Genomic DNA, 11,147 nt, shown 5'->3' with positions numbered 1-11,147 from the left:
GCACCCCCTTCTTCCCCAGTACCCATCTCCCCAGGCACCCCCTGCCCCTGGTACTCACCCTCTAGACCCCACCAAAATGCACTCCCAGGTACCCCCTGGTACTCATCCCCCAGTCCACCCTGATACCCACCCCCAGGCACCCTCTGCCCCCTAGTACCCACCCCTAAGGCCTCCCAATACCCACCTCCAGGCACCCTGATACCCACCCTCTGGCCCCCAGTCCCCACTCCCCCGGGCACCCCCTGCCCCACAGCCCCCCCCACCCGTGCCCGCATGACAGCAGCCTCCTGCTCCTCCCCCCCCGCGCTGATTGACCTTATGCAAATAACCGAACGTTGAGACACCGGGGGGCGGGGCGGGGCTTGGCCGGGGGCGGGGCCTCCTCGCCTCCACGTGCCACGTTCTGCATATAAGCCCGAAAGATGCTGCGGGGACCAGTGTTGGGGCTGCCTCCCTCCTCGTGCCAGCATGCCACAGGCCGTGAAGCTAGCCGGCCGGGCCTCCCTGCTCGCCCGCTGCCTGCCCGAGCTGGGCCAGGCCCCAGCCCAGGCGATCGAGGCACCCAAGACCTTAGCCCAGGCGATCGAGGCACCCAAGACCTTAGCCCAGATGCCGGGTCCAGGCGCGCTGAGCTTCTTCTACGACCTGTTTTGCAGGCGGGGGCTGTCCCGGCTGCACGAGCTGCAGGTAAGCCCCGTGCCCGAGCAGCCAGGGATGCACCTGGCACCTGTCCCTGGAGCCCTCCAAGTTGCCCACAGGAGATCGGGGGAGTCCAGCCTCTGACAGCCGCTGGGTAAAGCCGACAGCACCTTTGCCGGGTGCTCCCCTCCCAAACCAGCTCCGTCCTTAGTCCCCGGAGCGGACAAGTCCTCCAAGAAACCCCACGAGCCAAGCCGAGACGCTCACGTTGGCAAGCGGTGGGGTGGTCGGCGCTGTACAACCTGTCGCCTGCTCGCCGTATGCCCGCGCACCTTTAGGCCACTTCCCACAGCTCTCGGGGACATCCCCACTGGCCCATCAGAGAGGGTGCCTCCGAACCGGGGGATCCATAGACACCTGACCCCCTAATTATGGGTTTGGCCACATGCACTGTGCACGTTACAGTGCATGGAGGGGAATGGAGCTGGGGAAGGTCCTCACGGGGCCTTTCCGGTTGGCAGGGATGGGAGTTTTGTGTCTGCTTTATGAATGGAAGCAGGATATGTGGCTGGGGAGGGACCTCACCCCGGGGAGAGACCCTGCCCTGCTTGGGTCAATGCACTGAGAAATCAAGAGGAATGGAGGGGTTTCCTTCTCCATGTGCCCCCCGAGGCTTCACCTCCTGGATTGGGCAGTGCATTTTGTCTCTGAGACCCCCCACCATCTCCCCTCTGTGAATTGTGTAGCTTGTCTCCATCCAATGTGTCCAGGGCTTTGAAAGCTCCTGATGTTCCCCTGGATCTAGTTTCCCTGGCTGGGAGTGGGGGTGAGCTGCAGGAGGGAGACACAGCATCGCCTTTGGGGCAGGCCAAATTCAGACCACCTTTCCTGATGCTCCAGCACCTCCTTGTCTCCCCTCTCCCACGCCTGCAAGGAGGGGGGATCCACCTGGTCCTTGGGGCTGCGTGTGCCCACTGCACCCCAAAGCCCAAATTTGCCAGGAGAGAGATGAGGCTGGGACCCAGCTGCGCCTATTCCCTGCCAGGCGGGTGCCGTCTGCTCTGTCTTCTTGATTAATTGTATCCCTCCCTAATGACCGACTGGCTTGGGAAGGGAGACTCCGGTCTCACTCCCAATTCGCTGCCACTTCCTCTCTCCAGGGAGCTCAGTCCTGCCGGAGTCCAGCCTCTGAGGCCGAAGGAGCAGGGGGTGGGGGGAGAGGGGGCTGGTGGCCAGGAGCAGAGTCCGGCAGGTGGATCATTGACTCGTTCGGGCACCAAAGGATCTGAGAACGGGGCAGGGGGAGGCTTCAAGGGACCCCAGTCACTCCATCTCCAGCACTGAGCCATCTTCTCCTGCCTTCTAGATGGAAGGGAAAGCCAAGTACGGGCCGGTATGGAAGGCCAGCTTCGGGCCCATCCTCACGGTGCACGTGGCTGACCCCGGGCTGATCGAGCAGGTCCTGCGGCAGGAGGGGAAGCACCCGGTGCGCTCGGACCTCTCCTCCTGGAAGGACTACCGGGAAAGCCGGGGCCACGCGTACGGGCTGCTCACAGCGTAAGTCATCCCCACCATGCTTTGCATGGGAATGTGGGGGGGGTGTCACAAAAGCTAAACTCTGAGTTCCCAGAGACCCTGCCAACATCTTTCTGCCTAAGGGAGTCGGGCACCAAAATCTCCTGCACCCCAGCAAGGATCAGGATCTGCCCTGCCTGCCATGCCAGGCGCTGTACAGATAACCCAGTGGTAGATGCCAGCAGGGTGGACAGGAGAGCCGGGAGTGGAGGAAGCAGTCGTCACCAAGAATGGGGCCCAATAGGAAGCTGGTCTGAGCGGGGAGTAAAGGGTTAACGCAGCCCCAAAGGAGCCTATCCCCAAAATGGGGGGCGCGGAGTTGGGCATGGACTGGTGTCCACCCTCCATGCTCATTACTGGCGTGGGTATGGGCCTGGCCTCTGCCTGGCATCCCCTCATTAAGAATATTGATGGGGTCCTATGGGAGGGTCACTTATTCCCATCCCCTATGGGATCTGCTCCCCATAAACAGGTGGCACCCTCCCACATCTGAGCCCCTGTGACGCAGCCATTTCCTCCCCCTCCCCACCCCCCGTCCCAAAGCTATGGGGAGTCACCCCCCTGCTCTGCCCCCCGGGGCGACGTCACTCTGCACTCCCACGGCTGCCTGGACTTGCGCAAAGCATGAGGGTTGCACTGAGTAAGTCCTGACTCAGATCCCAGCCCCACCGCACTGGGTGCAGGATGTGAGTAAGGCTTGGGGGGGCACCCTTGCAGGTGCCCAGGATTGGCTGTTCCTCTCCCCTGGGCTGGAGGGGGGACTTCACAGCAGAGCAACCTCCTCCAGCCCAGCACCTTCCTCTTGGCCTTGCCTCTGGGGGCCTTTGCTTCCAGCCAGGCTGGTAGGCACAGGGGGGTGGAGCAGCAGCTGGGGCTGGATCCATTGGCCAAGAGTGCCCCTCTTGTCTCAGTGGACCTAACGTGGCATCCCTTTATCCCCCTCTCAGGGAAGGCGAGGAGTGGCAGAAGACCCGCAGCATCCTGGCCAAGCATATGCTAAAGCCCAAGGAGGTGGAGTCATACGCCGGGGCCTTGAACAGTGTCGTGGGTGACCTCGTCCGCCGCCTGGAGCTCCGGCGCCAGCGTCACGAGCGCCATGTAGTCACCGACGTGGCCGGCGAGTTCTACAAGTTCGGCCTCGAGGGTGCGTGGCCGGGGCGTGGGGCTTGGGGATGAATAACTTGAGCTCTGCCTACACTACGGTGGGCTCTGTGAGCCATCAGCACCCAGGAAAGAGATCTGGGAGGCACTGTGGACATCAGCCATCACCAAAAAAAGACAAACACGATGGCAGGCGTCATTAAGAAGGGAATTGTGAACACTGCTGAAAGTATTGTGATGCCCCTTAATTCACTCATGGGGTGTCCATGCCTTGAATCCTGCACCCGGTTCTGGTCCCCGCACCTCCAAAAGGATCTAGAAGTAGAGAAGATCCAGAGAAGGGCATCCTTGGAGGGGTTTAAGACCTGGCTAGACAAAGCCTGAGCTGGGATGATGTAGTTGGGGCTGGTCCTGCTTGGAGCAGGGGGTTGGACTAGATAGGACCTCCTGAGGTCTCTTCCAACCCTCGTCTTCTCTGATTCTGTGCTCAAAGATGATGATTCTCTAATCAAGTGCTCCTGTATAGAGGGGCTTTTGTAGGAGGAGAGACTAACGAGGCCAGACCTGTTCTGTGTAGAGAAGAGACACTTGAGGGGAGATGAGAGAAGGGTTTCCAACACGTTGAATGGCAAAGAGGAAGTCACTAGGGATTTATTCCTGCCTCTCTCTCTCCAGACCAGAATGAGGGGGCACTGCATGAAATGGGTAGGTTGTCAGTTGAAAACGAACGCATGGATGTACTTTTTCCCCCAGCATGGCATGACAGGGTGGGACTCACGGCCACCTGCCATGGTGGGAGCTGAGAGCATAGCCATATTCACCAAGGGGGTGGACACGTGCTTGGAGGAAAGGGGCATCAGGAGCTATTGAGCAGGTAGTGAAGGATGCAGAATGTCCCGGACCTTCAATGCTGGAGGCTGAGAGAGAGAAAGGACTAACGGGGGGAAAAGACCTGATCAGACCCAGTCACTGTCTCTTCCAGCCTCGGCTCCCATGAGAAGGGGCACGACGGAGCTAGGCTCTGACCCGGTCCCTGGCAGGGCTTGTGGAATAGAAGGGGGCAGGAGGACCCTTGCCCCGGCACCCCCCTGGTTCTGACCCTTGCGGCTCTTCCCTGCAGGCATCTCCTCAGTCCTCTTTGATTCCCGCATCGGGTGCCTGGAGGCCGAGGTGCCCGAGGAGACCGAGACCTTCATCCGCTCCATCAACACCATGTTCGTCATGACGCTGCTCACCATGGCCATGCCTAAGGCCCTGCATCGCCTCTTCCCCAAGCCCTGGAAGACCTTCTGCGAGGCCTGGGACTACATGTTTGCCTTTGGTGTGTGACCTCCTGGGGTAGGCGGAGAGGGTAGGGCTCTGGCGTCTCTCCCATGGCCCCATTCCCTCGGGGAGGAGCGCGGAGCCCATTTTCATCATTGCACAGCATTTATGAAACATGGGAGCAGGTGGGGAGAAGCAGCAGCTTGGATCTTTATTGAAGCGCCTTGCAGCCATTAGGGGCTGGGCACCCAGAGCTGCTGCGAAATTCCCTGAGCTCACAGAGCTTCCTGGAAGCTTCCTGCTGTCACCTGCTGAATCAGCTCTCCCATAACTCCCGTTCCGACTTGCAAGGGTCCCGATGAGTCTTTTTAAACTGCGAGCCAAGATTTAGGCCCCTCCAGGGAATTCCTTTTTCCAGCATGGGCCAGCTGGGTGCCATCATCCCCACAGCGTGGTTATGGCATTAGGTCATCACCAGGGCTGGAGCTGGCATTAATCCTTGCTTCCCAGAGATAGACGCAGGTGCTTTTCTGGCAGCCCAAGGGATTTAGAAACTGGAATGCCTTGGGCTTCTCTGGAAATCTCCACCCATGAGTGATGGGGGGCTGGAAGGCAGGGGAAGGGGCTGCTGGCTCTCAGGTTGCCCTACTGCTCCCCACTCCCAAACAGAGCTTGTATTCTCACCCTGGCTCCCGCAGCCCGGCCCAGCCAGCACCAGGGCAGTGGTGGGATTAAAGAGCTGGTGCTTGGGTCTCATGAGACCTTTGTGCTCCGGCAGCCAAGAAGCACATCGACCGGCGCCTGGCAGAAGTGGCAGTACAGGTTGCCCGAGGGCAGCCGGTGGAAGGCAAGTTCCTCACCTACTACCTGGCCAAGGAGCAGCTCTCCATGAAGGAAATCTACGGCAATGTCACCGAGCTGCTGCTGGCTGGCATCGACACGGTAGGTGGAAAGAGGTCGGTGGGAGGCAGGGAAAGGGGATGCCCCTAGGTCCGTGCCTCTAACCCCACAGCCCCTCTCGGTCCTGCAGATCTCCAGCACGCTGTCCTGGAGCCTGTACGAGCTGGCGCGGCACCCGGAGGTTCAGGCTGCAGTCCACGCTGAGATCAGCGCCGCGGTGCAGGATGGTGCCATCCCATCGGCCTCAGACGTGGCCCGGATGCCTTTGCTAAAGGCCGTGGTGAAGGAGGCGCTGAGGTGAGAGCGTCCAGGCTATGGTTGGGGGATCAACCTGGGGTCTAAAGGGGATGGAGCTGGTTGTAATGGCTATGGGAGGACCTCAGGTTTCTCTTGGGGCGGCACTGGGGTCTCTGCAGTGCCTTGAGCCGGGCAGGAGGCAGAGCCACCGGCTATGGGACTAGAACCTGCGACCTGAGGTGAGACCCTCACAGGCAGACCCTCACCCACACTGCCCTTCTGCCCCCGCAGGCTGTACCCGGTGATCCCAGGCAATGCTCGCGTCATCCCGGACCGGGACATCCAAGTGGGCGAGTACATCATTCCCAAGAAGGTGAGCAGAGCCTGGCCCAGCCAGGGTGGTGGGGGGATGTGGATGGGATGAGGAGGTGGGGGGGGGGGTCTCCCTACCCCCAGGGAACAGGCTGGGTCTCTGCCATGCTGGGTGTGGGGAGCTGGGATTATTTGTCCCCAGGGCTGGGATATGATGGCAATAGCAGTACTGGGGGGCATCCCCACCGCCCTGTCCCTACCTATACCCAGTGGTGCCCTGGCCCTGACCACACCGGGATCTCACGGGCACACCCCTCCCTCCCGGCAGACCCTGATCACGCTGTGCCACTATGCCACGTCGCGGGACGAGCGGTTCTTCCCGGAGCCCAACGCCTTCCGGCCCGAGCGCTGGCTGCAGCGGGATGCAGCCCGCCACCCTTACGCCTCCCTGCCCTTTGGCTTCGGCAAGCGCAGCTGTGTGGGGCGGCGCATCGCCGAGCTCGAGGTGCACCTGGCTCTGGCTCAGGTGAGTGTGGGGTCCGTGGGGCACCATAGAGCTGATGGCAATGGCAGGCAGGGAAGGGTGGGGCATGTCTTTCCCTGCCAGGCTCGATCCTGCCTCTCTATAGCAAGGTGCTGTTGTTGGTTGGGGGGGGCATGGATTCAGGGCACATGGCCTCGTCTTATTAAACTTCCTGGTTGTAGCAGAACTAGGGAAGGTCCGAAGCAACCTGATCGGGGGGCTGGGATGCATCCAGACCCAGAGAAACCAGAAAAGCCTGGGGCAGGGGGTGCTAGAGGGCTATAGTGCCACACCACATGTGGGCAAAGGGAAGAGGGAACTCAGTACGGCCCGGGGCAGTGAGGGACTGGACAGACTCAGGCGGGTGCATCCATAAATGGGCAGGGACTGGGATGTCTCCTCTGCCAGCTCTGCGCCAATGAGGAGGGGATGGCAGGGAGAGGTCAGCACATGCCTGGCTGTGGAGGTCCAGGCCAAGGGTCATGCCCAAGGGGCTAGGGCAGGCTGGGGGCCTGTTCTGGGGGGCAAATGCCTGCGACTTCTTCACAAGGAAGCCACGGTCTGGGCTTGGGCTGACCCGGTGCGGAGCTCCTTATGGTACTGAGCCCTTCCATCCATCTCTTTGCAGATCCTCACACACTTCGATGTCCGGCCGGAGCCGGCCGACTGCCCAGTAAAGCCCATGACTCGCACCCTGCTGGTGCCTGAGAAGGACATCAACCTGCAGTTCCTGAGCCGCTGATGGAGCCTGTCTGAGAGAGGCCAAGGACAGGGGTGCTTGTGGGGTGGCAACTGGGGCAGGGGAAGGACCCATAGACCTGCTTTTTCCAAGTGACACCTCCCAGATTGGGACGCCTCCACATCCTCTGAGACTTGACGGACACCCTCAGAGGCAAAGGTCCCCCCAAGGAGCCAGTCCTGGGGGGCACTGAGCCTAGCCCAGCCCCCTCCCTCTGCCAGTTCAAATCCCTGTCCAGCCACAAAGATCCACCGGTGATGAAAGCCACGACAATCAGCAGCTCAGGGCCAATTCCCCAGCAGGTATCAATCAGGGGAGGCCGGACAGCTGTTTGCACAAGGCGCATATGTGTCTAAACGCGCAGGGTCGTTAATGCCAAACGATGCTATTGAAAGCACCGGGCCATTATTTATTATTTTTATAGCCTGTATTTATCAACGCGCCCTGGGCAGAAGCTGGAACCTGAGAGCCTGAATCTCTGCAACTCGGGCCTGTCGGCCCAGCGCTGCCATGGGTGCTTTGCTATTTAAACACTGTATTTATTATTGTCTGCATAATAAACGTGTTGTTTTTTTTTAAGCCTGAGCTGGGCCTGTGTCTGTGTGATGGGGCCGGAAAGAGCCAGGGTGGGGTAATGGGGGGGGATGGGTTTGATCCCTTACGGGTGCCTCCAGGCTCTACCTTGGATCAGGGCCTGATGGAGCCGGGAAGGCAAAAGTGGGATGAGAAACGGGAAGCGAGACTGGGAGGTGAAGTGACTTGCCCACAGTCAGATGGCATGTCAGTGGCAAGGCTTAGAGTTCCTGACTGGCTGCCCTAGCCCACCCTGCCCCCACACTGCATACTTCCTGGGTGACGAATCCTCCAAGACCCCCCTCCCCCCCCCCCCCCGGGTGCTGTGTTCTCATTTCGGCTCCGTTCCAGCCTCTGAACCTCCCCCAGATCATTTTAATGCAGAGGCCTGGTTTCCACCCCGCACAGAACGAGCAGGCTGCAACGGCTGGATTCAGAAGCTGAGCAGGTCCATGTTCCACCCCAGAAGCAGGCGCAGCGAATGCGGCCCCGTATCCCCGGTGGAAGTAGACAGAAGTCACAGGGACTTGCCCCCCCTCCCCCCCCGACAACAGGCCCGCAGCCTGTCCTAGCTCCTTGGGTATGACCCTTGGCCTGGACCACTCCCCTGAAGCCAGGCCCGTGCTGACGCCAGCAAGTACATGATGCATCACCCCCCTGCAGGCATCCCAGGGACCTGCCTGCCTGCTGCAGGAGCTGGCAAGCCGTAGCTGTCCATGCTGGGAGCACCCATGACCTGGCACCAGTTCAGCTGCCCAAGGTCCCCTGCCCCCAGGGGCCTGCGGCTGGGTAAGGGGCCAGGGGAGCACTGAGATAGAAGAGATGGGAAAGCCTGGGGTGAGACATGGAGCTGGCACATGTCCTGCCCAGGCAGGGAGAAGACCGGTCCCCAGCAGGAGAGGGGGCTGGTGGCGCACAAAGCAGGGGCTCACGCCCTTTCTCCCCCACCCCCAGGCAAGTGCTTGTGTTGCCTTTGTACACTCATTCCTGCACACATACCTCTTACCCCATATAGCATCCTCCACAGGCCCATGTCCCAGTCTGAGCCACGGTTGCCCCTGGCGGGGCTCCCAGCCCCAGAGATGCTGTTACAAGCCCCTGCTGCATTTGGCCCCGGTGGGTTCCTGCAGGCTGGGCTTGAAGGCATCTTAGGACCAGAGTGATCCCCCCGTCGCCTTCCACGGCCAGCTTCAACTGGGCAGCCTCAGCCCTGTGGCCACTGCCCCTTGCTCCAGCGCCCTGGCCTGGCCCTGAGCCCTGTCACTCCTGCTGCCTCCTGAGCCATCCTCATTGCCTGGCAATGATGTCATTCTGCCTCATTGCTGTCTCCCTGGCAACAGGTTGTGAGGTCACAAGCATAGGATTATGACATGGTCAAGGAAGCAGATCGTGTGTGCACGCGTGTGGAGGGGGTGGAAATGATGTGTGTGTGTGTGTGTGTGTGTGTGTGTGTGCCCCCACCCCCCACCAACTCCCGTTCACACGGGGGCAGCTGGAGGCTGCAGCTGCACAGGTCAGGCCAGAGCTGGAGAAAGGGGCTTGGGGGTCTGTCTGTCTGTCCATCCATCCCCATATCCCCCCGCATCTCTGCCACGGGGCTCTGCTACCATGGCCACCCCTGCTGTCAGGTCCCAGGGGCGCGGGCCACATCTGGCAGCCCCCTTCACCAGCCAAGCTGGCCTGGCACAGAGAGAAGAGGGGCAGCCCGTGGGCAAAGGCATGCAGAGAGCCCTGGTGGCGGAGCCAGCTGCCAGGTGATATCTCGGCCCTGCTCTGCCCCCACCAAGCAGCCGATCACCTTGGAGCCTGATGCCTGGCAATGAGCCGCTCCCTGAAATATTTGCGGGGCAAAGATGCGGGTTGGGGGGGGCCCATTCTATCAGCAGTGATGAGGTGGAGCTGCCCCTAACCCCGGGCACCAAGCCACTGCCACCCCTGCTGGGTTCCTGGCACTGTCTCTGGGCGGCTGCAGAGCCCTGGGTTGGGGGTCATATGCCAGGATCCACTGTGCTCCCAGCGTCTGCGGCCTCTGAGATGCTCCTAGGAGCCAAGGCCTCTACCCCCACGGAGCAGGCAGCATCTAAATCTGCTCCTCCGTAGCCAGCTGCCTCAAGCTCTGGGGCTTCAGTGCAGCTCTGCAGCCTCCCATTCATCCCTCCGGCTTCTGAGCTGGGCCACAACCCCCCTGCTTCTGCCTCTGCCCTCTCCCCTCTGCTCCAAACCAGGCCCTAATGCACCTAAAACCCAGGCGCCTTCAAGCCAGCGGGTACCAGAGGCCCCTCCTGGTCATGGAAGGATGAAGAGAATTCAAAGCACGCAAAGGGAAGACAGTCTCTGCAGCTTCGCTGCCTGCACATATAAATCATAGAAAAGGAGGGTTGGAAGGGACCTCAGGGGGTCACATCTAGTCCAACCTCCTGCTCCAAGCAGGACCAGCCCCACCTAGACCACCCCAGCCAGGGCTTTGTCTAGCTGGGTCTTTGAAACCTCCAAGGATGGAGAGTCCACAACCCTCCCACCCCGTCTGTGATGTTCCTTGGAGATATCAGCTCAGTCCTCCCCACCCAAAACCCACACACCCAAGGGCCTGGACACACCTGACAAGACAAGGAGAGGACACAGAGCCCAGGTGCCTTCCACCAGACTTACTGGACTCCAAGGGAGTTACTATGGGATTACCTAGGGTAAAATGAAAGTCACGCTGGTGTTAGCTGCCTCTGCTGGGCTAGCAGGGAAATGGGTACGCAGGGTTCTCCTGACACCCAGTGGCCCAGTATGGGAACAGCATCTCCCGGCAAAGCGGTAGGCTGCAAAACCGCTGGGAACTGCCCCAGTGTCAAGACATTGTGAGTCCAGGCCCTAGGGTGTTTCTATGCAACCCCCCACCCTGCCTCACTTCCCAGGCTGGGCTGCATGTATCCTCCCAATGCCATGGGGTCTCATCCCCTTCGGGCTGCAAAGCAGCACCCTCTTCTCTACCCGTCATATCCCCTTCCCCTCTCCAGCCACAGCCCTGCTTTCAAGCCGCAAACGCGAGACTGTCTGGAGGCAGGCTCCCATCCTCGCAGGACCGCCTCTGCATCTGTACAGCGCCTTGCACCCCAGTGCCAACGCAGCACCAAAGAAGGGGCACGGCAATCAAGCAGGATGCGGCTTATAAGGAAAGAGGTGGGAAGACGCATCCGTGGGCACAAGTCCCTGCACCAGCAGCTGAAGAATTCCCATCCGGCAGGATTAAGGATTTCAAGAAAGAGAGAGGGAGAAAGAGAGAGAGAGAGAAAGAGA

At 60.6% G+C, this 11,147-nt stretch overlaps 1 protein-coding gene across 1 annotated transcript; it reads left to right on the top strand.

Annotated features, from left to right (window-relative positions):
* Window positions 1-402: 402 nt before the first annotated feature.
* Window positions 403-7,868, top strand: CYP27B1 (cytochrome P450 family 27 subfamily B member 1). The gene is made up of 9 exons (XM_090054282.1): window positions 403-687; window positions 2,006-2,196; window positions 3,162-3,358; window positions 4,436-4,636; window positions 5,357-5,520; window positions 5,609-5,775; window positions 6,007-6,088; window positions 6,356-6,553; window positions 7,179-7,868. Exons 1-9 carry the CDS (start codon window positions 469-471, stop codon window positions 7,290-7,292), a joined length of 1,533 nt encoding a protein of 510 aa, XP_089910408.1. The 5' UTR covers window positions 403-468; the 3' UTR covers window positions 7,293-7,868.
* Window positions 7,869-11,147: the final 3,279 nt, after the last annotated feature.

This window comes from Crocodylus siamensis, chromosome 6 (assembly GCF_052110815.1).
Source record: "Crocodylus siamensis isolate JL-2025a chromosome 6, ASM5211081v1, whole genome shotgun sequence".
Classification (NCBI taxonomy): Eukaryota; Metazoa; Chordata; order Crocodylia; family Crocodylidae; genus Crocodylus; species Crocodylus siamensis.
Note: the sequence above shows the minus strand (reverse complement) of the source record. Positions and strands in the feature narration are given on the sequence as shown.